Source organism: Cupressus sempervirens, chromosome 3 (genome assembly GCF_028749045.1).
Source record: "Cupressus sempervirens isolate cs-2001-9-10 chromosome 3, ASM2874904v1, whole genome shotgun sequence".
In the NCBI taxonomy this organism is placed as follows: domain Eukaryota; kingdom Viridiplantae; phylum Streptophyta; class Pinopsida; order Cupressales; family Cupressaceae; genus Cupressus; species Cupressus sempervirens.
Window position 1 is genome coordinate 327,451,340 of NC_143120.1, and position 27,948 is coordinate 327,479,287.

At 41.0% G+C, this 27,948-nt stretch overlaps 1 protein-coding gene across 2 annotated transcripts in view; it reads left to right on the forward strand.

Moving 5' to 3' along the window:
- The window catches only part of LOC149566313 (Peptidase S41 family protein), a 317,692-nt gene that overhangs the window by 239,144 nt on the left and 50,600 nt on the right, over positions 1 to 27,948 (forward strand). The window contains exon 9 of one of the 2 annotated variants that reach the window (XM_089819719.1): positions 24,663 to 24,701. The exons of the other annotated variant lie outside the window; for it this stretch is intronic. Within the exon in view, the coding sequence (XP_089675845.1) occupies positions 24,663 to 24,701 (39 nt within the window). The remainder of the gene's footprint in view (positions 1 to 24,662; positions 24,702 to 27,948) is intronic. 2 annotated transcript variants of the gene reach the window in all.

Consider the following 27,948-nt stretch of genomic DNA (forward strand, 5'->3'; position numbering starts at 1 on the left):
TTTCAATATTTTCTATTTAATAAGGACTAGTAGATAGGGTGGTTACTATTTATGGGAACTTGCTATTTTTAGTATGTTTGTCATACGAGCTTGGAATGTTCTCATTTTCTACATGAAGGTTCATTTTAAAGTTAAAGTCTACCATAAAAATCTTATTGTTCCAGCTTAAGTATCAGAGAAGTTATTGCAGATTTTCGGTGGAAAAATTTGCAAAAAAAATCCTTAGGCTCACCGTTGGAGGCCTTAGAGTGCTTAGATGAGGTCTGAAAACTTGATGAAAGGGCATTTGCATAGTTTCGGACTTGTAGATTAGGAGCTGGCATTTCCGAAAAGTGGTTATAATAGCCAATTGGAGCAACGGTTCGAGAATTATGGCCTTTCAAATTTGGGCTACCTGAAATTTCTAAAATAAATGTCAAAAATGTATTTGGCTTACTCTATATGTATTGTTAGGGTCTGTCAGCCCTAGGTATTAAGTTTGAGCATCTAGAACCTTCTCGGGCGGCATAAAATTGCCTATTCAAGGAAGGCCCGAACATTGTCTAGGACAACTCTAGGTGATAGTTCGCAGCTTGTCTTGCAGATTATTGTAATGAAGGCACCCACGTGGGTTAGCATATTGTACTTGTGAATTCTGTAATTTTGCATTTACAGCGCAAATAAGAATTCCATATTTTGTTCTCGCATTTGTTGTTGTTTTTTTTTTTTTTGTTATGGTTTATGGTATTAATGGGAGGACCCTTCATCATTCTTCATCAGGATCGTTCATGTGTTGTCAGATTTTGATTCTAATGCTTGTTTAGACATTTTTGCAAGACGGGTGAATTATGATTATTATTTAATTCAATTCACTAAGGTTGCTATTTTTACTGGTATTGTATATTGGTCACCTTAGTGTAATAGCTCATAGGAACTACGTTGAAAAGTTTTAAATCTTGGGCACAAGAAACAATGACCTTGTATGTGAGAATATCATGATATCATTGTAAAGGTCATTTTTGGGTGCAAAGAGAGTTAATAAATTTTATTATTCAACTATGTGCCTATGTATAACGCAAGGTGCATTTAAGTGAAAAGTGTGCTCATGAAGCTATTGGGTTTTGGGTGTAAATCAGAAGCCCAGTTTCATTTTATATTATAAGAAGGCCTTCATGAGGAAATCGAACCATATTTTGTCTATTGCATTTTTAATGAATTTGGGAGCTCTTAAGGGTTTTAGTGTCAGTTATTGGAGAGGACTAATTCGTCCATTCATTTGGCACTTCGAGATGTTGTAAATATACAATGAATTGTGCTCTAATTCTAAGAATTATTTCTGCATTTGGGGTTTGACAAATTGGTTCTGGGATACCAACGTGATCACATTATTTGTTGCGATTTATATTAGAAGGGTTTACTAGTTGGAAGGCATTATTCCAGCCTTCATTTATGTTACAAGACTATTGCTTGAAGGCTGTTTGAATCTGCTATTTCCTTGAGTGGCCAGTTTGGGAAGATGATGTGAGGGATTGTTGTAGCAGCATCTGCATTATTAGAACTGCATTTGGGTTTCCTATGCCAACAATGTTGCATTTGCTAGCAACTTTATTACCTTGGCTAACATATACAGGGTTGGGATGGAGTTTCTTGAGACATGGATGCAATATAATTAACGCAACAATAATTACAGGTGCCTTGCCAGTTATTTGTCTAAGTTGTCGATTTGGATTCTAGTTCATATGCGGGTTCAACATTAGGGTTTGAAATTTGCTCAAAATATTTTTGGGCTGGGTTCGGGTTCATTTTGGGCTCGTCTGTACACGTTATATATATATATATATTTGTTGCAATTAAGTTCATGCACCACTATGCTAATATTAAAGCAATTTAGCAAAATACACTATCACATATATTAATGATTTAGTTCGAATGGCATGACAAAATGTCAAAATACACCACCATATCAATGTTCCATTTCAAAAACAGTAATGTCAACATTACTAATCAGTCATATGTGATCAAATATCATCAAAAGTCATCAAAGAATTCATCATACTTAGGCAATTTCTGATTAGAAGCACAATTAGTGTCACTATCATTAGTAGTTTCAGTCCTAGCCTCAGTATCAACTTCAACATCACTATGTATCTCATAGGCACCATCATTAATTGCAAGTGTTTCAAATTGGGTTTCTGACTCTGCAGACTCTAGTTCGACATCCCAATGTTTTGCCTCCCCTTTTTTGTAGGTATCCTCTTTGTGAGTTGTGAGCCTCAAGTTTGAATGCACAAAGACTAAGTTATATGCCTTCTTGGAGTTTAGTTAGCTGCATTTTATTAATTGGATGAAGGAGAATGTGCTCCAATTCCTCTTAGATGACGATGAACTAGCAACTATCAAGATTTACAAATTTGAAATTATAGAGTTAAGGTTTTTGAATATCTATCAATAAGAAATTAGAAATTAGAATCTTAAGATTAAAGAACTTACCTATGATAAAACTTTGATGGCAATGGGATGCAAGCGGTGGTACATTTGTCCATGAAAGTACCACCATTTATGAACATCAACATTGTTCTTGTCTTCAAAAGCTTCAAAACCACAATCATTAATGCTCATGAAACTCATGAATTCAGAGCTCACTGTAGGTTGTAGGTGCTTGGGAAAGAGTCTTTGAAGAGCTTCCTTATACCCTTGAGCAACTTCAAAATCTTTGTATCGAGAAACTATAGTCTTAGTCCCATTGAGGACTGATTGGCTATAGAAGGCGTGACTCAATGCAAAGGCAAGTAGATGCAAAGGGGTGGTCATTTTGATCCATCTCTCTACCATGATTACCTATAGCTCGTTGAAGAACTTTTCCTTAGGATCTTGCTTTTTCTCATGTATGATATTTCCAATATCTTCAATCATGGAGTCAATTCCATCATATACCTCACCCAAGAAAGGCCTATCCATGTCAGTGCATCGGATCATGCTCGATATAGGCTCAGTGAACTTAAGAAGGTAATGCTGCCTTGGCACCATTAGATTGCCTCCATATGCTTCAATTAACACTGGTTACCATTCTAGACAATGCCTCTTTAACCTTGAAAAGGCATTTCAAAACAATAAAGTTGGAGGCAAAGTGGGTCTCAATAACCTACTTTAAGAACAAAACAATAATAGATTAAAAATTTTAAAATATAGAAAGTTTAGTCAATTGAAGTTACTAGATTTCTAAAACATGTTTAAATACAAAATTTAAACAATTGAACTTACCTTCAAGAGCTTCAATTTTGAAAATTGTCTAAGTATGGCTTGCCTCATATAGTGGTTTGTGACAAACATTGTAATATCCCTCTCTGGATATTGTCCCAAAAACCTTGATATTAAAGTGCAGATTTAAAAACCCGAATAGATAACCAATATGCAATATAAATTCCAGAACTTCAACAAATTTGTAACTAGCAGATTTACATACAATAAGACTCAAAAAACTTGTTTATTCCTCCAATATTTAGAAAAATGCATATATAAATCAGGAGTTAACTCAGATAATCCATCAAATACGTTACTGTATTTTATAACAGCAATACAATAACATGCAAATAACCAAATGATCCAATCTTACAAACAGTAAAAACAGTCAGATTGGCAAATGCAAATAAAAACTGTAAGAAGGCTAGATTTGCGTCCAACCTCCAAAAGTTTCTTCAAGGGTTTGCGTCCTCAAAGAAATAACCAGCAACTGTTTCTAGCTCTCAGATTAATATTTGTTTTCAATATTATATCTTCATCTATGCTCCCAAGTGGAGTTCGTTGTACCTTTATGCCTTTTTCCAATGTGATGCACATTCTTTTAGGCAATGTGGGATAAAGTACCCTTTTTGTCCTTTAGTCACTTAAGTGAACATAGTAACTTTTTAAAATGAAGTGACAAGTTAAATGACTTTAATAGTCACTTAGTTAGGAAACCATATAATCATCAGACATCAAAATAGCTAACCAAATGAACTCAGATAATCTGCTGCAATAGCTCGTTGGAAAGCTCTCGGCAAGACGCTTTCAAACCAACACTGAGGTACCAAAAATACTGTGCTCCGATTACTTACTAAAAATAGTAAGCATCTGGACAACCTGCCAAAACTACTCTGATGGGTCTGGAATTGGAAATGTCTAGGCCAAATCTCAAGCTGAACCTCCATAAAGAACCTTTTTGCCCCCGAACCTAGGCGAAATGAGCTGACCACACAAAATTATAATGTCCTAGAAAAAAGGGGACATTACAAAGTCTCCCCTCTCAAAGATTGCTTACCCTCAAGCAATCTGCTCATACCTGAAGAAACCAAATGCTAGGATCCCATACTCGCCTTGAGAATGCGGTTTGACTCCTCAGTCGATGTACCCTAGCATGCATCTTCCCGAATTCAGAATGGTGAAACAGTACAATAGGAATCAATGTGCTTGATAAGTGAATGCCAGGATCCCAAGTCTCACCGAAAAGGAACACCAATGACCATGTGCTACTGCCCCGTGTGCCACTATATGCCTCACTCCATGAGTGCCCCTGCTAGTCTCTACTGTCAAGTGATGATGGGAGCTCAACAATATACCAATATCCACCCAAGATGATAATGTGCATAGGCATGCTCCCCCTAGATCCCAAATGGGAACTCATGCGCTAACTGAGATACTGTAATGTCCCCTCTTTAGTTCAACATGGCATTGATCATGGATTTGCCTATTCCAGACTCTCATAGGCAAATGGTGTGGAGAGAGAGTCAATTCTGCGGATCAGATGGTCATATCTTGCTCTTGAAGAAGTGTTAAGAGGTTATATTTTATTATTATGTGTTATTAGGGCCTACATGTTATAATTTTAAGTTGAGTTGCACTTTTTATTTTATAAAATTACTTTATTATAAAAAGTGCATTATAATGAGATTTTATAAAGGATGTTTCTAGAAGTTCTAGCAACTTCTTAGAAAAGTGAATAAATAGAGGGCTGGGCCTCTCATTTGGACATGCTTGGATTTGAGATTTCTTCTACTTCTTCCATTGTGGAACAAATTTGTAGTCTCTTGGGTCTGCAAATTATTATTTGATCTTTGGGAACGAATCATTCCCTTGAATTGGCGACTTTGAGGGTGTGAAATATCATTTGAATTGTTGCATTTGAGGAGTTGGTAATGCAGCCATCTCATTTGGACTTCATTGAGATTCAGTTATAAGGGTTTACTTTGGTTGGAATAAGGGTTTCAGTTGTGCCCTAGCATTTGTGGATTGATTAATAGGGTTTGAAGACACAATTGTGCATTATTTTCAGACTGCCAGTCCAGGGTTTGGACCCACGTTTTTGCTCATAACTCCTAATTGGCTTGACGGATGAATTTCATATTTTAGGGGGTTATTCAGCAACCCTAGGCGCCCAGATTTATTGCTTTTGGAGTGACAAAAAACGCTGCAATATTTTTATCTAGCAGCCATACCAGGCCGTACCTGTACGGCCCTGTCAGTTGGGCAGCAGCAGCAATTTTGTGAGTCGGTTTGGGGCAGATTGTGAGGTTAAAGTGTGGCATTAATCCAGCATTCATATCCGGCAAAATTGGAGCTATTCTAGCCTTATTCGGTTACATGCCAACTGTTTGACAAAATTCCTAAGTCCAGTTTGAGGGTTTCAGTGGCCTTTATAGTAAGGGTCATTACAGTGGTATTTGAGCTATAAGTCCTGCCATCCTGTGGAGGTCTTATAGGGAATTTGGAACAGCTGGATAGAAGGGAAAGTGTTTGACGAAATGTCAAAACACTAAAATCAGAACATTTATGAGCATGCGACAGAGGTTTTATAATTTCCGCAATACCAAAGCAAGACAAGATAGGATTTCAGACCTGCAGAGCGAACAGTCTAGCTCATCTGTACAGGTGGACATAGAATCCAGTCATACAGACACAGGGGAGGTATTCTTTGATCAAGACTACGACTACAATATGGATAGAGGCGGGAATGCCGGTCCAGATCAGCAAGAGGAAAGATTTTTACAGTTATTAGACACCTTGGCACAGGGACAGCGATTAGCCGAACAAAGAGTACAGGAACAGAATCAGAGAATGGAGCTTATGATGTAGATGATGGCTCGTCAAATGGGGTTGAACGCTAACATAGGTGGAGGAAATAATCAGAATGGTAACAATCAGAATGGGAATAATTAGGATGGGATACATAATGGAGGCGAACAAATTGGGAACAATTTCGGTCATGCACCCCAGCAAGCTAGGACAGTGAGTTCGAGACCTATGATTCCCACGTTCCTTCCTAGAGCTCCAGAGCAGCCAGTACCAGAACCCCAGATCACTGACATACAGGATCAGCTGAGGAGAGATTGGGAAGCAGGAGGTCCAGATTTTACAGCTGCAATCACCTTTAGAGAGTATATGGATGTGCGGATGAAGCATATGCCCCGTGGACATGACAGGACTCAGAGCTATGAGCTACGAAAGAAAGTAGGGAAACTTCAGTTACCATATTATGATGGCTCGGGGAAGTCTACAGCAAGAGCTTGGGTTCAAAAACTTGACACATACTTTCAATTGAACCCTATGTCTGAGGAAGAAGCTATTAAGTATGCAGCAATTCACCTGGATGGGTTAGCACACGAGTGGTAGCATCATGGTATGATCACTATGGGTCATGCACACATTACCTCATATGTTGAGTTTACGAAGAGACTGATTGAACGTTTTGATAAGAAGGATCCAGAACTCCATTTCAAGGAGTTAGCTCAGCTTAAACAATGGGGATCATTGGAAACACACATTTCAGAGTTTCAGAAACTTGCAGTGTTAGTAATAGATGTATCTGAACGGAGGCTATTGGTTTTATTTATGGATGGGCTAGTTGATCCGTTGAGAGGGTGGATTAAAGCTCTCAACCCTCCCACTTTGCAGGAAGCCATTAAGAAAGCTCGTGACATGGGTTCCTCTTCAGCTTCTAAAAATGAATTCCAGGCAAAGAGTTTCCCTTCAGGAAAAGATAGGGACAGGAAACCCTTTCATAGAGAGGCACAGCTACCTAAGGAGGAAAGTAAGAGGTTGGAGAAGGAGAGACTTAATGACTTGTGTAGGAAGAAGCTATGCTTCTATTGCAAAGGCCCGTATGAGTATGGCCATGACTGTCCTATGAGGCCAAAAGGGAAGGCCAACTGAGCAATGTGGGCTTATTACGAAGGCTCAGATTTAGATAGTTCAGAACATCATGATGAGGATCCTGATGAAGCAGAGGGAGAGCAGGAGATAGACAGTGCAGGGCAACAGCAGGGAACAGAGCTACATTTACAGGAAGCACGACTGTCTAGTATCCAGAGAGAGGGATCTTTTAGACTTCGGGGAGTTTTGGCTGGGCAGAAGCTTATTACATTATTGGACACAGGTGGCACACATAATTTCATTGATGCACGATTTGTGGAGAAGCGTGGACTCATTACTGAGGAGTTCGTGGGACTAAGAGTCAAGGTAGCTGATGGATACACTCTTCGTTGTGACAGGATGGTACGAGACCTACCTTTGCGCCTGAACAACTATGAGTTTAAGGCGGACTATCATGTGGTCAACATGGGTGACATGGATATAGTACTTGGAATGCAGTGGCTACATTCATTGAAGGTGGTTACCTTGAGACTAGAGGATATGGAGATACAATTCGAAGTGAATGGTAGGACTCATGTGCTTAAGGCTATCCGTAATGGAGACATCAGGACTATCTCATTTAGGCGGCTGGAGAGATTAACTAGGCATAATGATATAGAGTGGGCAGCAGTTTGTACTTTGACACCTACACAGGAGGAGCAACATAAGACAGAATATCATCCTGATATTCAGAAATTGAGGATTAAGTACGAAAAGGTATTCAGTGAGATTCCATCAGGTAGGCCACCGGACAGAGGCATTGAGCATGTTATTGAGCTGGAGGAAGGTGCTAAGCCTATCATGATCACACCATATCGACACCCAAAGCGACTCAAGGATGAGATCGAAAGGACCATCGAGGAGTTGCTAGCTATGGGGCACATCCGACCAAGTAAGTCACCTTTTGCATCTTCTGTTGTTTTGGTAAAAAAGAAGGATGGAACTCTTCGGATGTGTGTTGATTACAGGGAATTAAATAAGAGAACCATTAAGAACAGGTATCCCATTCCTCGCATTGATGAGTTGATAGATGAATTGCATGGGACTTGTTATTTCACGAAAATTGATTTGAGAACAGGATATCACCAGATCAGAGTCCGTGAACAGGATATTGAGAAAACTGCTTTCAGATGTCATTGTGGGCACTTTGAGTTTGTAGTCATGCCTTTCGGTCTGACCAATGCACCTGCCACTTTCTAGTCCACTATGAACAGAGTTTTCCACCATCAGTTGAGGAAATTCGTGCTGGTGTTTTTTGATGACATTTTGATCTCTAGCCGATCATGGCAGGAGCATCTAGAGGATTTGGAGACAGTGTTGAGCATTTTACAGAAGGAGTCCTTGTATGCAAAAGAGTCCAAATGTGACTTAGGGATGACCGAGCTGTTATATTTGGGACACATTATTAGTGCAGATGGAGTGCGCATGGATCCTGAAAAGATTCACGCTATTGTTGATTGGCCTCCACCAGAGAACCTTACACAGTTGAGGGGGTTCCTTGGTTTATGTGGTTTCTATCGCAGGTTTGTCAGTGGCTACTCACGACATGCAGCTCCCATGACAGATCTACTGAAAAAAGGGGAATTTGTGTGGACTCAGAAGGCACAGCACTGTTTTATGAGATTTAAGGAGATAATGACTACGTGCCCAGTTCTAGCATTACCTGATTTCACGAAGCCATTTGAGCTTCAATGTGATGCATTTGGAGAGGGAGTAGGTGTTGTACTTATGCAGAATAAGCACCCCATAGCTTATGAGAGCAGGAAGCTCAGAGGCCCCGAGTGTTCATTCAGTATATATGATAAGGAGATGTTGGCCATCATGTATGCTTTGGCCAAATTCAGACAATATCTTGTGGGTAGCAAGTTTTGTATTAAAACTGATCATAACAGTTTGAGGCATTTCTTGGGACAGCGAGACCTGAATGATCGCCAGCAAAAGTGGGTAAGTAAGTTGTAGGCATATGATTTTGACATCTCATATGTCAAGGGAACTCAGAATGTTGTTGCAGATGCTCTATCTCGAAGGCCACACCTCACTCTTATGGTTCAGATCTTAGAGGATTGGCGACACTTGATTATAGCAGAGTATGCCAGGGATACATGGGCCTCCGATATAGTGGAGGGAACAGTGATTGATACCAGATACACACTTGTAGATGATTTAATCATTTACAAGAACAAGATTTACCTAGTCCCAGGATTGAAGGTTAAGCAACTGATTTTGAGAGCATTTCACGACTCACCGACAGCAGGCCATCCCGAGTACTTCAAGACTTACAGGTCAGTTCGAGAGCGGTTCACTTGGAAGGGGCTGAAAGCTGATGTTTTGCAGTACGTTCGAGAGTGTCTTGTTTGCCAGCAAAACAAACAAGAGCACACCTATCCGGCAGGGTTCCTACAGCCACTTAGGATCCTTGACAGGAAGTGGGAGTGCATCTCCATGGACTTTATCACAGGTTTGCCCAAGGTACAAGGACGGGATTGTATTTATGTGGTGGTAGATAGATTAACAAAATATGCTCATTTCTTTCCTATCACCACTACCCACTCAGCAGCTCAGGTGGCAGAGGTTTTCTTTCGGGAGGTTTTCAGATTGCACGGATTGCCTCAGAACATTGTGAGTGACAGGGATAGCCATTTCATGAGTCATTTTTGGCAGGAGGTATTCCGGTTATGTGGCAGGGAGCTTACACCCAACACTAGCTATCACCCACAAACCGATGGTCAGACGGAGATTGTGAACAAATGGGTGGAAGGGTATTTAAGGAATTATGTGGCAGCTCAGCAGCGAGCTTGGGTCAGATGGATATATCTCTGTGAGTATTGTTACAATACTACATATCACATCACTATACAGATGACACCCTTCATGGCACTTTACGGTTATGAAGCACCTAGTTTCTTGGATTTGTTGTTGGGCGACAGCCGGGTACCCAGTGCAGGAGAATTATTATAGGAGAGTAAGGATATAGTTGCTACTCTCAAAGATAATATTGCGAGAGCTCAGAACCAGCAGAAGCAGTATGCAGACCAGAAGAGGACTGAGCGTAGTTTTGAGGTGGATGATATGGTTTACCTCATGTTGCAGCCATATAGGCAATCTACTCTTAAGAAGAGTGGTGCAGAGAAACTCAAGCCACGCTATTACGGACCATTCAGGGTTATCAGGCGAGTTGGTGAGGTGGCTTATGAGTTGGAGCTTCCGGCAGACAGTAGGGTGCACAATGTGTTTCATGTGTCCCGCGTCAAGAAGGCGTTGGGTCAGAATGTGGTGCCTTCCGCAGTATTACCTCCTTTAGATGATGAGGGAAAATTGATTTTAGTACCAGAATCCATCCTGGAGAGCAGAGAAAAGCAGCTTCGCAGAAGAGTGATCAGAGAATACTTGGTTAAGTGGAAAGATCTACCTGTTGAGGATGCAACTTGGGAGGGGGAAGCTATTTTGCAGCACTCGGCGTTGAGATTGCTTGAGGCCAAGCAATTTCAGGAGGGGCGGACTGTAATGTCCCCTCTTTAGTTCGACATGGCATTGATCATGGATTTGCCTATTCCAGACTCTCGTAGGCAAATGGTGTGGAGAGAGAGTCAATTCTGCGGATCAGATGGTCATATCTTGCTCTTGAAGAAGTGTTAAGAGGTTATATTTTATTATTATGTGTTATTGGGGCCTACATGTTATAATTTTAAGTTGAGTTGCACTTTTTATTTTATAAAATTACTTTATTAAAAAAAGTGCATTATAATGAGATTTTATAAAGGATGTTTCTAGAAGTTCTAGCAACTTCTTAGAAAAGGGAATAAATAGAGGGCTGGGCCTCTCATTTGGACATGCTTGGATGTGAGATTTCTTCTACTTCTTCCATTGTGGAGCAAATTTGTAGTCTCTTGGGTCTGCAAATTATTATTTGATCTTTGGGAACGAATCATTCCCTTGGATTGGCGACTTTGAGGGTGTGAAATATCACCTGAATTGTTGCATTTGAGGAGTTGGTAATGCAGCCATCTCATTTGGACTTCATTGAGATTCAGTTATAAGGGTTTACTTTGGTTGGAATACGGGTTTCAGTTGTGCCCTAGCATTTGTGGATTGATTAACAGGGTTTGAAGACACAGTTGTGCATTATTTTCAGACTGCCAGTCCAGGGTTTGGACCCACGTTTTTGCTCATAACTCCTAATTGGCTTGACGGATGAATTTCATATTTTAGGGGGCTATTCAGCAACCCTAGGCGCCCAGATTTATTGCTTTTGGAGTGACAAAAAATGCTGCAATATTTTTATCTAGCAGCCGTACGAGGCCGTACCTGTACGGCCCTGTCAGTTGGGCAGCAGCAGCAATTTTGTGAGTCGGTTTGGGGCAGATTGTGTGGTCTTCGTGTGGCATTAATCCAGCATTCATATCCGGCAAAATTGGAGCTATTCTAGCCTTATTCGGTTACATGCCAACTGTTTGACAAAATTCCTAAGTCCAGTTTGAGGGTTTCAGTGGCCTTTATAGTAAGGGTCATTACAGATACCACTGACCAACTCCTGTAGTATCTGCACCACTGTACCACTGTACCACTCCAGCAATATTTGTACCAATGCCAATGGTAGATCCAACCAATCTGACTCCGGCACTATATCACCCTGGTGGAAACAGAGTAATCCTAATCTCTGGAACTCTAATGTGTCAGAAGGCTGAAACACACAGATCATAGTCATAGCATAATCCACTAGAACACTTGGATTCCTGACCAACCAATACATCGTGTCAAACTTGTTGCCACTTGGATCCCAAAACAATTGAACCCCACATCCATTCGCCATATAGAGGTAAAAATACCTGGTAGCGTCTATCACACATCTCTCTACAACTCCCACTAAACTCCCATGGATGTGATAACTAACCAAACTATCATGCTAACTGACACCATAGTTGTCCTGTAACCATGTACCCATAAGAGAACTTTGTGACATAGAAGTAGCAAACCATGTTAGATACATATCAACATGATGTATAATTGATAGCTTTCCCTACAAGTGATCCCCCACAAACAGCTAAGTTGGATGCTTGCATCCGCTAATCCCACCTTCCGAAGATGGTGTATACCCATCCCACAAAGGATGATATAATTTTGTAACGAACCCACATCGATGCATCATCAAGTCCTCTGTGTGTGGGTCAAAGGAAAAATGATGAGCACTCCTCATTGTGTATTTGCAGTAAAATGCTCCAACTTCAGTCAATGACTCATCACTAAAAACACTTGAATCAAACAGCTGATCCCTCTGACTCTGAAAATTAACAAGTCGGCATCCAAAATCAGCTGCATGGAATGAAGTGACAGATTTGCTTCCAAGAGATGGAAACAAATCAACATGGGAGCTATACTCCCAACCGGATGACACTCTGCAAATGCCCTGTGTGGGTGACAGAGTAGCGTCGTGTACTACCACACAACTTTTAGGAGAATCCACCATTGTGACACAAGAGCTACCAGTAAATTGTCCTGTATCAACTACCACGACACTAGCCCTAGGAGAACTCGATATAACTAGTGGTTCTCTGTTGTTCTCCACCAAGGTACTCGTCCTAGCTGAAATATCTATGATAGATGTAACCACATCCCTACTACAACCCATGGATATAAAATTCTTATCAACTGCCTCTCTATGTAATTGTAGTATATTTGCAGTTGATGGAGACTGTGCCAAACTCAACTCCTTTGTAAGCTTCTCAATCTGTAATTGTGACTCTTGAAGGACCAATTGGGCACTCTGCAAAGATACCACTCCCTGCATGATACCATTCATAAACACAATTTGCGGCAATGCGATATCTGAGGCACGGGTGGCATCTGTCAACCTGCTCTTGATGAAGTCCATGATACAACGCCAATGACCCTCCCGAATAAAGTCTCTACGGAGCCCTCTGCACTTTGTCCCCTGAACTGTTGTCTCCCTCTCCACGGGTGTAAGGTCCCTGCACACTAGAGCTATCCAATGCTCCTTCCGTTCTCGTGACAGTTTATGATTCCTGATTTCCACTTTCCTCCCATTGGGGCTAGGGATGCCGAAAACCCTAGTGAAATCCCTCGGTTTAAAAGATACTGACATTTGATGCTCTTTGTACATGAATGTACTCGTTCTGCTTTAAGCGCTATATGTCTTTATCATAGTGCGCAATACTGATTCAAACAACCGAATGGAAAAAGTGGGAAGCTGAATAGCCCAATGTACCTGTGCCCGCAGCAAAATCTATTTAATTTGGTCTGTCTCGGGGGTCTCCTGCCACCACTTCCGGCATTCGCTTCCACTAAGACTCTCAAACTGGACAGTGAGATAGGTGAGTTCTTCCTTGGTTTTTTGCTTCTTGCTACTGGAACCGGAAGGGCCTGCAACTCGAATCCCTGATGCCAAAACTCTTGAATTCTTCTCCATATTTGCCGCCAACTGACTCTTCCACGGCTTCCGCTTGCCCGCTGACTCCATGCAACAATGACTTATTTCTTCTTATATAGATTTCCCCTTGTCTGTTACACATGCAATCTCACCCCACGGAGGAGGTAAATGAACGTGTCGTAGTAAATCCGACTACACCAGCACTCCTAGAAGGCAGCTAGTAACTTTCGGAACAAACTCAATCTTGGCGGAAAACCTAATGCGCTGGATGGAAACTGCGGAAAACAACATGCTCCTGATGAGTTACGTTCTACTACTTCCCCGACCTCCAGAAAATTTGCGTTAGCTAGCAAGTTCAATAGATCAAAAGATTCGGCAAACTCCATTACGACATGAGTGCAGCATCAGAGAACAACCAACGATGAATCCGCATCATTTCAGAGCAGAAGAAGAAAAAGATCCAAAATCAACTTCGAATGATTGTCAAGCCCTCCCTTGAAGAGTTGCAGAGATCTTATAGCCTGAAGACGACAAAAGACAAGGCAATAATCACACACATTTGGCAGCGACGGATTTCGAACTAGCGTCCGGTGAAAACATTTTTGTCTCACCCGCCTTTGCCGGATAACGATACAACCAGAGGGATGAATAAGAATCGATTAAGTTTTATGCTGCAGACGCCTTCCTGTTACCCGCGGAAAGAGTTAAATGATCAAAGAGACTTTATGCCTGCGGACCATTCTTTCACCGGCGGCTTTCTGTGGCGAGGATTTTATAAAATATTATGCCCGCAGGGGCTCTCTCTTCTTTTTCTGCCGGAGGAAAACGCTGTCCGTGGGACCTTACATTCCCGCGGGGTTCTCTGCCCGCAGGACTTTCACACCCGTGGACCTGCGGGACTTTAAGTGCCCGCGGACAGGCAGTTGCCCGCGGGACTTTCAGTCCACGAGCCTTCCTATCCGCGGGGCCTCTTTTTTTTTGACAAATTTTTTTTCTTTTTTTTGACTATTTTTTTTGATTTATTTTTTGATTTTTTTGATTTTTTTGTTTTTCTCAATATTCGCATACATCAATTAACAGAGGTACCTCCAGATGATGTCGCCGCCAGAGAGTGCTGTACTGACGACGAGGGAGGATTTAATGATGGCGAGAACTTTCTTGCACGATATGATTTCAACTTGGATCCGTTAACTGACTGAGCTATCTCCCGTCCGTCCAAGGTTGCCAGTTTGATTGCCCTAGTGTCGCCAATTTGTCGGATCTGATATGGTCCAACCCATCGCACTTTGAATTTGCCTTGCTTGATTTCATTACGGCCGTCATACTTCAGTACTAATTGTCCCGGCTGGAATCTGGTACGTTTCAGATGCTTATCATGAATTCTGCTGGGACCACTGCTTCCTGTCCAAACATTAACTGGAATGGTGTGTGCCCAGTCATCACTTTGTATGCCGTGCGATACGCCCAGAGGCCAGTGGGTAAGTTCTCTTCCCAGTCGGCACCTTCCATTGCGTAGGATTTGTAGATGATGGATACCAGAATTTTATTGTTGGCCTTTGCCTGCCCGTTTGCTCTTGGATAGTACGGACTCGACAGTGAATGATAAATCTTGAACTGAGTGGTGAGCAGTCGAATAAGATGATTAACAAAATGACCTCCCCTATCACTTGTTAATTGTAACGAGATTCCATACCTTGTGATGATCTGTTCATAAATAAATTTCGCGGTACTGACAGCCGAGTTATCTGGTAACGCACGGGCCTCCACCCACTTGGTCAGGTACTCCGTTGCAACAATGATGTAGCGGCACCGCCGAGTCTTGCTCACCCTCAGTGGTCCAATGAAATCTAGTCCCCATCTCTCAAAAAGTTCCTGCACATGAGAGGGTTGAAGTGGCATGAAATCTCTCTTCAGCGGCTTCCCAGCCCGTTGGCAAGTGTCACATCCGACGACCCATTCGCACGCATCATTGTACACCGTCGGCCACCAGAGTCCTGCGAGTAATATCTTCCATGCAGTGGTGTTGGGTCCCATGTGTCCTCCCGCAGGACCCTCATGTGCTTCTTTTAACACCTGCGGTATCTGTTCTTCCAATACACACCGCCAAAGAATATGATCCGGCCCCATTTTGTAGAGCAACCCATTGATTAATTGAAATGTACAACTCCTGATTATCAACTTACGCCTATCATTTGGTGACATCCCCATGGGAAACTGTCCTGTTGACAGGTACTCGCCAATACTCCTGTACCATTTCGATAGTACCCCAATCTGAAACAACTGTGCATCAGGGAAGTCGTCATTCACACCATCCGCTGGTTCCCCTGTTTTGATCTGCGACAGGTGGTCGGTGCTGACGTGTTTCTTTCCCCATCGGACAATGATTTTGAAAGTGAATTCCTGCAACAGTAGTAGCCATCTGCTGATCCTCCCTTGGATGACGAGTTTGCTAATCATGTACAACAGGGCCTGGTGATCAACATAAAACACAAACAGTGTAGCAAGCAAATAAAGACGGAATTTTTGCACAGCATAAACCATTCCCAACGCTTCTCTTTCAGTCGTGCTGTAGTTCTGCTCGGCCTTTGAGAGCAACCGGCTGGCAAAGTATATAGGATGATCCAGTCCGTGATTACCAGTCTGTGCCAGGGTCGCGCCGATCGCATAGTTGGAGGCATCCACATGAACATGAAACTCCTTATTCTAGTCCGGATATGCCAGGATGGGTGCCGTAGCCAGTCATACCTTCATCCCTTCAAATGCCTCATCCTGCTCTTTCTCCCATCTAAATGACTCTTCCTTGCAGGTTAACTTATCTAACAGTTGGGACACCTCGGCAAAATTTTTAATAAATCTCTGATAATAACCTATATGCTCGAGAAAAGATTTTACCTCCGTCACATTAGTAGATGGCTGCATTTCAAGAATGACTCTCACCTTGTCGGGATCCGTTTTTAATCCTTCCTTACAGACAATGTGTTTGAGCAATCGGCCGTGCGGAACCATGAATCTGCACTTCTTAGGATTCAATGCTAGCTGGGCCCTGCGACATCTCTCCATACACTCACCAAGCACTGCCAGGTGTCCGTCCTCCGTGCTAAATATTGACCAATCATCCAAGAAGGCTTTGAAATTTCCCACAGACATCTTGTCGAAGATATGCAGTATAATCCGCTAGAATGTGGCTGGGGCATTACACAACCCACAAGGCATCCGATTGTACGCGTAGACCCTATCTTCGACAACAAACGTTGCCTTCAACTTATCTTCCTCCGCTATAGAAATCTGATTGTAGCCGGAGAACCCGTCCATAAAAGAGTAGATTTCATGTCCTGCTACTTCCTCCAGAATGCTATCTGTGAACGAAATCGGAAAAGGATCTTTGATCGTCATTGCATTCAGGCATCTAAAATCAACACATATCCGGATCTGAATAATATCCTTCTTCAATGAAATGACTATCGGTGACACCCATTCGCTGGTCTTTACCTTGAAGATAATGCCAGCTTCCAGCATCCGGTTGATTTCCTCCGTAACCCATGCGGCATAGTTCTTATTCATCCTGTAGGGTCGCTTTCGTACAGGTACAGCTCCGTCCACCGACGGGATGCGGTGCACACACAATTCCGGCGGTACTCCTTTGAGGTCCTTGTATGTCCATGCAAACACATCCTTGTAGTCCATAAATATCTTGAATGCAGCAGCCTTGAGTACTGGATCCCAATTATCGCTGACTAGTATGTTCTTTGGCTCTGCCTCGTCCCCCAAATTCATTGTTTGCAGTGGAGCTTCGTTGTACTTGATTGTCTCTCCTTTACTGAATGCATGGGCGGGTGTAACATCCAACGGTGCCTCCCCCTCCTTTACTTCAGCAAACTCCTTTGGAAATTCGTTCTCAATTGACAAAACATTATAGCTGTGAAATAATTCATAGTCCCCCCTTTGCCAGTGGTAGAGACCGTTGATGGAATCCAAGTTGTCATCCGTTGTTCCCCCATCTAATCGGAGGACACCCTCCTGATCCGGTTCCATCTGTCGTTTACCTTCGTCCTCCTCTCCCTCAGAATCTGACGAGAGGGTCTCTTCCCCTACCATTTGGGTATGTAGATCAATGACGAATCGGCGGCCTTTACTTTCGAGAGATAAAGTGTTCTTCTTCCAGTCGTGTCAAGCTCTTGCTTCGATAAGCCACCCGCGGCCCAGGATGGCGTCATAACCTTTCCTTTTCAATGGAATCACCATGAAATCCATGAGGAACTGCTGGGTGCCAATGGTTACCGGCTGTGCCATGAGAATACCTAGTGGTTTAATACCATGTTGATCGGTGGTCAGCAACTAAAACCTTGGAGGCCACAATGTTGGCTGTCCAAGTTTCCTCCAAGTCTCTTCTGGCAATACATTTACGTCGGACCCTCCATCCACTATGTTGTCTGTGAGAACATGTCCAAGTATCCCCATCTCGACAACTACAGGGTGCCGTCCGGATGTCAGCACCAGCAACATCTGATCTTCTCCTCCCGTAACAATTTTCTTTTCTTTTCGTCGACTTAGTTCTCTCGATGACTTTTCCTTCTCGAGGCTTGATTCTCCTGCCATATTTGAAAGAGCAGATCGAAGTTGGGGCATGGTGAGAAGCAAATCACTTACCTTGACTTGCACCTCCGTTTGCAAAATGTGTCGTACTATGTTTTGTTCTGCGGAATTCCTTGCTGAAGTGCTGGCAGTGTCCGGAGGTGTTACTGCTTGAGATACTTTTCCAACCTTCGCCTGTGCTGCCGCAAATTTCTTCTTTTCTTCGGCGGGGTCCGGGTATTCTTTTGCTTGTTGCCGTGTAATCGCTAGAACTTCTTCCTCATCCGCTCCAATAGTGATCAAGTTCACTCCAGATTTTGGACATTTTGAGTCGTCGTGATCGCCGGGTCCGCACCATCGGCACAATAGTTGAGGTGTATTTGCTGTTGGACATTCCCACGCAAAATGCCCCCACAAGTTCCATGCTCGGCACTGAATAATCGGTCGTCCGTTTGCATCATACTGTATCCGGCTTCTGCTCGTATTGGTATTGTTATTGTTGTTATTTTGTCCACGCCGATTATTCTTGTATCCTCCAGATGTAGCGCCGGCGGCATTTGTGTTTCCGTTACCACCTGATGGGGAGGCCTCCTGTGTGAGAAGAACCTGCGGAGATCCTCTTGTTTTCATGTTAAAGGGGCAATCTTTTGTCGAATGTCCCATGATCTGACAGATGTCACAGAATTGGTTCTTCGGACACAATCCTTTGGTATGACCGTCGGTCTTACATTCCGTGCACCACAATTCACTACCTTTTGGCTCTTTCTGCATATTTTTAAACTCCATCATTCGAACCATATCCTTCTGTAAGGCACGAACCTTTTTGTTACTACCTTCGTCGTCGCTGCTATCATCTCCAGCAGATTCGTCATCATCAGAGTCAGAGGAGCTAGTTTTCTTTTTCTTTGTCTTTTGCGCACTTTCAAGGTCCAGTGCTCTGTTATAAGCATCGGCATATGACGATGGTGGTACAATTTTCATTTTCCTCCGCAACTGTGAGCGTAGGCCGTCCACAAACCACCTTTTCTGCAATCCGTCTGCTAGCTTGCTTTCCATTTTGTTTATTAAGTCTTTTAATCTCCTAGTGTAGACACAGACAGTTTTGAGCTTCCCTTGCTTGGTATTGAAAATTTCCACTACGATTTCATTATCATCCTGCAAGAGTTTAAATTCCGCCAAGAACTCCTTTTTAATCTTATTCCAGGTATCCAGCTTCTGCGGATCCATATCTGAAAACCAATCAATCGCGACACCCCGTAGGGTTGCCGAAAATTGCCTGGCCCATTCGTTGGCATCTGTGATTCCATTTGCCCGCCAGATCGTCTCACATGTCTTACAATGTCGGATGGGGTCGGCTGTGCCATCACCTTCAAATTTCGGCAGCTTTTCTTTGGGTCCCGCCATAACACTAGAGGTTTGCACTCCTACATTGATCGGCCTTCCCACACCAGCGGTCAGCACTCCAACAGCGGCAGTCTGAACTCCCACACCGACAGTCTGTACTCCCACACCAGCAGACTGGTTTCCCACATCGGAGGTTTGCACTCCCACACTGGAGGTGTCGACAGATGCAAACCTTGGTGAAGACGAAGGATCCTCCGAAATTGTTTCCCGCGGAAGTCTATCCTGGACGAAGAGGTCACTCCACGCTTGTGCTCCGTCGGCACTGCGAGCCGTGCGAGTTGATGCTCTTCCGTCTGAATTTTCTTCCCTCTGCGAACACAAATTCAAGAACTCCTCCCATGCTTCTTCCACCAATTCCACCTGCTACCGAGTCTCCTCCAACAATTCCTTTGCACTTCAGTTTCCGTCGGTAATCTTTTGAAATCTTCACCGGTGTTCGGCTTGCTGTGCCAGAATTAAATTCTCCTGCGCAGTACGAATTCCATCTTTTCCCTTCGCCTTATTCCGATCTTTGTTAAGCTGATTTGGCATTAATCTTAATTCCTCCCACCTTCCAGATTCATAAGGCAACGACGCCAAATGTTTACCGTACAGGTAAAGAAAATGATCGCATACAGATAATGAACACGAATAGCAGAATTACATTCGCAATAGTAGATGAATGATGATTTACAATGATCCTAGACGGGCTATAAATACTACTGCCGAACCTTCCCGAAGGGGTCTGTCGGCCACAATTATTCTATCCGCTACAAATTATTTACAGCTGGACCGTCGGCTACAGATTACAAGACACCGCCGGACCGTCGGCTACAGACTAGAAAATACCGCCGGAACTATCTAGTCGGCTAACACACATGATCATCCGACATCTTACTATACACTAGAGCATAGTTGGAAAACTCTCCAAGTACTCTTAGAGTCCGAGTACTTGCAAGATTTTTTGCTGGTCGAGTACTCTCAAGTTTAACTCTCACATATTTATAGATGTTAAAAAACATAGGTAAAAATGTTGATACAGGGAAAACATTGGATTAGATGCATTTTTTACATCATTTTAGTGCTATAAAACTATACATTTTCTCTATTGAAATGTCAATTACTAATTTAATACATTTTATAATTGTATTCTACAAAAAAAATATGTTTCTTTAAGAGATTTTAAATTTTAGTACTATCTGAGTTGCCGAGTTTTTCTCGAGTTTTTGTTGAGTATATGTTGAGTTTCTTCCAAGTTGAATTTTGGGCTTGCTGAGTACTCTCTGAGACCAAGTTTGCAAACTATGCATTAGAATATCATCCAAGAATACCACGACGAATCTCCTCAACTGACTCTGGAAGATTCTGTTCATGGTAGACTAGGATGTCACAGGGGCATTAGTCAAACCAAATGACATGTCTAAAAACTCGAAGTGTCCACAATGACATCTAAATGTCATCTTCTTCATATCCTTCTCCCAATTTTATTTGGTGATACCCAATCCTCAAATGAATATTGGAGAAGTAGCAAGCCCCACGTAACTCATCAATCAACTCATGAATGCATGGGATAGGATACTGGTTCTTAATAGTCCTTCTATTCAACATCCACTAATCAATGCACAATCCTGAGTGTACCATCCTTTTTCTTCACTAAAACAATTGATGAAGTAAAAGGGGACTTACTTGACCTAATATGACCCATAGTGAGCAGCTCTTGAATAGTCTTTTGTATCGCATCTTTCAGGCATTTAGGGTGCTGGTAAGGAGTAATCATAATGGGCTTGGTGCCCTCCTATAGCTCAATGATGTGTTCTATGACTCGATTAGGTGGTCTGCCAGGTGGCTAATCACTAAACACTTTTTGAGTGTTTAGTTCTAAGTCGCTGAATATCAAAATGATAAGCTGGTTTATCTGTCCCATCAAGTGTAGGTAGCATCCTACTCTTTGCTGCCCAATCAACTGCATCATGATCAATGAGATGCTGCATATGGTTAAATGAATTCAACTTAAATTTGTTGTTTTCGATAGCCTTAAGGATATGAGTTTTACCATACATAAAAAACCTCATTTCTATCTTCTTAGTGCTGAGATAAATATCCTCTATAGTGTGTAACCAACTCATCCCGAGAACAACATCAATACTTCCCATCTCAAGAACACACAAATCTGCATTAGACATAATTTTTTAGCTTCATGGGAAGCTTAGAAATCATCTTGTTACACTTAAGAGTGTAATCTTCAGCCATGTGTACTCTGATGCCCTCAAACTCCTTAGTCTGAATGTTTCTCCCAGAAACCAGCTGTGAATCAATAATGTTACGAGTGGCACTTGTATCTAGTAGAGCAATTTACTTGCTTCCCTGCCAAGAGACCATGTAATCTGAATGATCCTTTCTCATGCTAGAAAGGTACACTACCTTAAGATTAGATTTATCAAAAACTTCTTCACTATTAACAACTCTTTTGTGTGTCTCTTGTTCATTTTCAGCTGGCAATTCTAAAAGACCAGAACTCTCTTCCTCATCATAAAACCATTCCATCGTCCTGTTTTTACCCTTAGGCTTCAAAGGGCAATCATGCTTTTCATCATAAGGATCCCTACAATAAAAACAAAGCCTTTTTCCTCCTCAGATCATTAAGTGTTTCTTGATCTAAAGGGGCTGCCACAGGTCTCTTAGAATCAGAATTATCAACCTTTTTTGGGGCTGCCTTACTGTTATAAGATGAAATAGATGGTTTAGAAGAAAACTTGATTCGTGGAGTAGGCATTTCCAAGTTCCTTGCTTTCTTTGTAGCTGGATCTAGAGACTTAACCCACTTAAGATCCTCAACTGATCCCTCAATGAAAAGCATCACACGTCCTCTTTGAAATGTCATACACTATCACTGATAAGCACTGAAACTCATTAATGAATGTCTCAAGACCTCTAGTCTATCTCAATTGTGCCAACTCATGCAAATAGGTCTTGGGGTCTTTCTTGTCAAATCTCTCTACCAGTCTATCCACAAACTCTTGGTAGGATGTAATTTGATCATGGTGCAATGACACTAACCCATGGTACCACCAGTCATCGGCTATACCATCTAGATGCAACATAACAAATCGTATAGTGTCCTCAGTCACAGGATGTAATGAGAGATATGTATTGAGCTTATGAACCCAAGCTCTCACTATAACCTTCCCACATCCATCAAAATGAGTCAAAGTCATCTTGCTGGTTGCCTCCAAATCATTCTGTCAAGACCTACCTCTATAGTGCTCTCTCTTATGTGTCAGAAATCTATTGCAATTCAGGCTTTGTTTAATTGCTATGGTAAATCATTCCACTCTGCATAATGGGCCACCCCATCATCAACAAATGGTGCAGCCTTAGTCTCAATACTCATGACATCCAACTCAGGCCTCAGGAAAGGTCGCTGTGACCTGTCATGTATACCTGTATGGTCTATCTTGTCATTTGCTCTAGACCTGTGAGAGATGGCGAATACACTCCTCATGCCCCTATCTCCGCTACAACCTCCAGGAAGAGCAATGTACTACAAGGTATTAGAAAGTTGTTGCAGACATCAACATCTTGGTGCTAACCATGTGCAAGGTCCCTGAGCATGGCCCTCGCCACTCTATCAATATCATTACCTATACCAGCATCTTTGTCAATAGCTTAACCACCAACATCTCTATCACCCATAGTGCCAAACTGAATCTTGTGTTTACTGCACCTGGTGGTGAAGTCCTACCCCTGTGTTTGTAACGTACTCTTGGTATAAACCTTTGTGCCATATATGAACCCAGTTCCCCGAGGTTGGCAGGAAACAACTCTGATACCACTGTAATGAACCCTACAGGCTCTTTTTTGTTTTTTAGAAGGTTAATATTTTTTTGCAGTTTGAGAATATATGCTTTTTCGGAATTTTCAGAATCTATAAATGCTTAGAAACAGAAAACAAATAGCTGAGATTCAAACATCAACTTTATTTTCTCTCTTTCAATTTGGAAATATCTACAGATCCGAATGCACATATGCAATAATTTATGTAAAAACAAAGAACCTTCTATAAGGAAGATAAATGTTGGATCTTATTGTGACTAAGGAAATCTATTGCAGCCTCTTTAAACCCCCACATTACCTCTCTAAAAGCGACCACAGCCTGTTGACTTGAAATGCTAATATACTCAGGAAAAAATGCAGCTTCTATACTGGTGATCGCAGGTCCATAATATCCAATCAAACGCTGATAAAGATGGCGGAAATATATTCCTCAGTGGCAGCTGTACCTTCTCCTATCAATTTGCATCAACAGTGATTACTATTCCTCAGCAAACACACCTTCAAACTTAAGATTGAAATGCAGACCAGTAATAAAAAGTGAAACACAATTCATTAGCAATTAAGGTCAATTCAAAGTGCAGTTTGAATGGTGGAAATTCCCAATATCCCAATAGTCAATGCCAAACCCTTAAAGCTTCACAAATTCATAAACATAAGCAATAATTATATATGGATCAATCTTTTGCAAGGGAATGTAATTATAACAATTTGATGAAAAATACTTCTTCACACCAAATGCCATGAGTCTTATTGGACACACTTTTCACTAAGAGTCTTCTCCAAAACGCCATCCAATTAGAACCAATAACTCATAAAGTTATTAATTAAGTGAGACTTAATAAATAACCTCCAGTATGCAACTTATTATTAAAGTTCAATGAAATCTTGATATAGTGTGGACTCAAGCGTCACTACGGCATTGACAAAAATGGAACACCACTTACCTGACTTACTATAAATAGTAAGTCACATAGGTTGAGACTTTCAAGTGCAAGTGTCAACTCATCAGGGTTGCGATGATGAGCTGATGTGTTCATGCTCCAGGGTCCTACCAAATCCAGGACATTACATGTATTATTCACCTTCTTTGTATTATTAAATAAAGAGTTTCTATTACCTTTCTCATTAGTTCCATTGGGCAAGTTAGTTGTAAAGATGAATATTGAGCTGTATTATGTGCATAGACAATTATTAACTAATAATATGAAGCTTTTTGCGCTATTTTTAATGGTTTTTCCTCATTGTTTTTATGTATCCTATATTTTTCTTAGCATTAGACATCCATTGAGCTTTTCTTCCTTCCATATGAAAATTAAATATCTTACCCATGCCTCAATCATTACAGGTTCTTGTGAATGGTCGCACTGCAAGTGCAAGTGAAATCGTATGTTTCCTGCCCTTAAATATGTTTATTGAAGATGAAATGTTTAATCTGGTTGTTTGCATTCCATCGAATGCAATTCTATTTTGATTTCTTGGTTGTTTTTGCTGGATACTTTTCTCAAGCTATCTTCTTTTCTATAGAGTGCACCCATGTACACTTTGTAAATGCAATGTCACCAACTGGGAACCTTAGGAAATGTGCAATTTCCATGTAATTTTCCGACGGTACAAACTAAAATAAATATGAACTCTCAAGTATAGATGCCAAATGTAAATATTAGATTGCTGATTAGTAGTAATAAAGCTAGGAAATTAATATGTGAAATAAAACATGGATATTGCAGCAGATATGATATTATACAAATCTGATATAAATTAGGAAATCTTCAAATTTCAATCTCAGTAATCATGACAACAGATCTGAACATTGATGGCTGATATAACCATGTAAACCCTTGCACATCTAAACAATGAATGCTATTTTAATGGAATAGTAGGTACGAAGAACAGAGCTCTTTTATGACAGGAGCAATTAATATCTCAATTATCATATTGAATACCGGATAAAGGTCTGCCAATCATCATACATGTACATTTTTTCATTTCAGCACGTGATGACATAAAATTCCACTCACAAATAGTCTGTACAATTGTACTGATTAAGTAGAAGCTTGGTGTTGATGCAAGATCTAGAGAATAGTGGCCTAAAATGTATGACAGCAGAAGCAATAACACAACTCAGAAAAGATTTGGGCTGAAAAAATGTACAGTCCTCTTATTAATGGTACAACAAGGTAGTATGACGGCTGGAATGGATCTATAGTAGCCGTACAATGTTGGTAACAACAACAACAGTTAATGTAGTAGCTGGAAAATGATGAGTATATCCCCTAATTGCAGCAACAAGGCTGCACCACATTAGCAATGCCTGAGTAAATGTTGATTGGCAGCCGACAAATGATGAATGGTGATTGATTAAACAGTAGATCTAACCCTGAACAGAAACGCTAGTGATGCAATTGGTCTGAAAATTCATTCTCATCAGCCAACAATAAATTTTGATCTGATTTGCTTGCAAATACTTGATTGTTAAACTCATCCTTATTTGAAATACATGAAATAAACACAATAATTTGCACAAATGCAATTCTCAGATGAAATTATTTTAAATAGTTGAGAGGGCTTTTGTACTCAAATCTAAAAATGGAAACCAAAAAGGTTTTTCATTTTTTTTTGGATTGTTTATGCCAAGGATTTTCATTCTCAAACAATTAACCTCTGAAATTGTAATTGAAAATAATGACACAAATCGATCTTATGCTTTGACCAAATGACCTTTTTTAAAAGGTTCCTTTTGTGACCTCAATTTAAATTTACTTTTTCCTTAAACTGTTCAAAAGCATGTCTTACGTAGATATTAAATGGGCCTTATAATGTATCATTTAGCTGGGCATTTTATTAAAATAATACTAATATTTAAGTTGCCCTTTTGAAAATAAAGTGATTGAGCCTGGATCAAATTATTGTAAAATTCTATTGCCATTTCGCCCCTTAACCTGTGAGAAATAAGAATTAGGCTACAAATCTTCAGTATTTTTTTTTAAAATTCTCAAAAGAGGATATGATAGCTCTTTGTTGAGTCATTGATCAATGGAATATTGATCTGTTTCTCTTCCAACACCATAATGTTGTCATTGTATTTGTACATATTTTGATTCTGCTTGATTAATGATTATATTGCTACTGGCTTTATGTTATAATATGGGCTATTCCAGAGCATTGTTTATTTAGAACTACTATTTTGTTGTGTATTCATGCAGTTGTAGTATTCACTTGCTGTTCAAAATCATCTTTTATAGGGTGAGGGCCTAGGAAGATAGAAAAATTAATTATTGATCATGGAGTTAACACCAGAAGCGTGTTCTTTCCTTTTTTAATGAGGAGCAAAGGTACTTAAACATATTTTTTTGTCCATATTGTTTCCTGCAATTTTCAAACATTTTTGACGCTCAAGTGCAAATGCCTGTGCAATTAATCAAAGTGAGTGGCAATGCATATGGCTAGCTGAGATGAATGCAAGTCGAGTAATGTCTCCCATTATGATAGTCACCACTTTTACATATAGGATCCAAAATTTAGTGAATGGTTGTTCATGTCATGACACAATAGAATACAGAAGATGGATGTGCATGAAGGTTTGTTAGTCATAACGGAAAAGGGTGAATCTATCTTCAGATAAAATCTAATTTAGGGTGCATGATATTCAAGGTCATCATATTAATCAATAATAACATATTAAGCTTGGGATAGTTTTAAGGACTGCAAAACATTTTACTGGGTCAAATGATAGCAAATCTTTGAGTAGTGGTCGACAATTTGTTTGTCTTATTGTCCCATTCTTCATTGTAGGCATGATTGAGGAGCAGATTTAAATAATATTTATAAATGGAAAGAAGGTAATATGATGAACCATAGGCACCTTTTGACTGTAGGTAGTTGAGGGGAGATAAGAAGCTACCTGCAGTACCATTAAAGAGAGTATACCAGCCATCTCCAATGAATGTGGGAAACACTTAGCTATTGAATTTGGAGGCAGAAGTTTTCTGAAGTAGGTGTGAACATTCATGGAATCATTAAAGACAAAGAATTTAATGAGATAAAGGGGAAGAAGTTAAGATGTGATAACTAGGATGGATTGAGAGGAGATAAGGTATGATAAATTTACTAATGTTCAACGAAAGACCACAAAGGGTCCAAGGGATTGCTAAAACAAAGAAGAGACTAACCCACAATAGGGACACCAAATGACACCCAAGAAGAGAAAACAACTACAACCAAAAGCACAAAATAACAACCAACAAGCTACTGGTCTGGATCAACCATGAAAGAAATCTAGGACCAAAGAATAAGCCAAATGGAAAGAGGAGATCCCATTCCAATGCTGAGGATTGTAGTAGGTGGATAGAGAAGTTGTTGTTGAGTAGAACCCCTGCGAGGCCTCAAATTTGGGAAGGCTAGAAGAGGGCATCCCAAGTGACTACTTGGTACCACATGTTGGAGGAAGCACTATGAAGAAAGAGGGGATAAGATAACTAAGGTGTTGTCTCAAAGGGAGCCGAATCTAAAGAGAGTAGTCTCATAGCCTTAAGGCTTCTTGAAGATAAAGAGCCAGGCAACACAAGTAAATGAACTAGAAGAATACGAAGAGAGATGGGGAGGCTTCCATGTCTTCCTTCCCTCATTTGTCC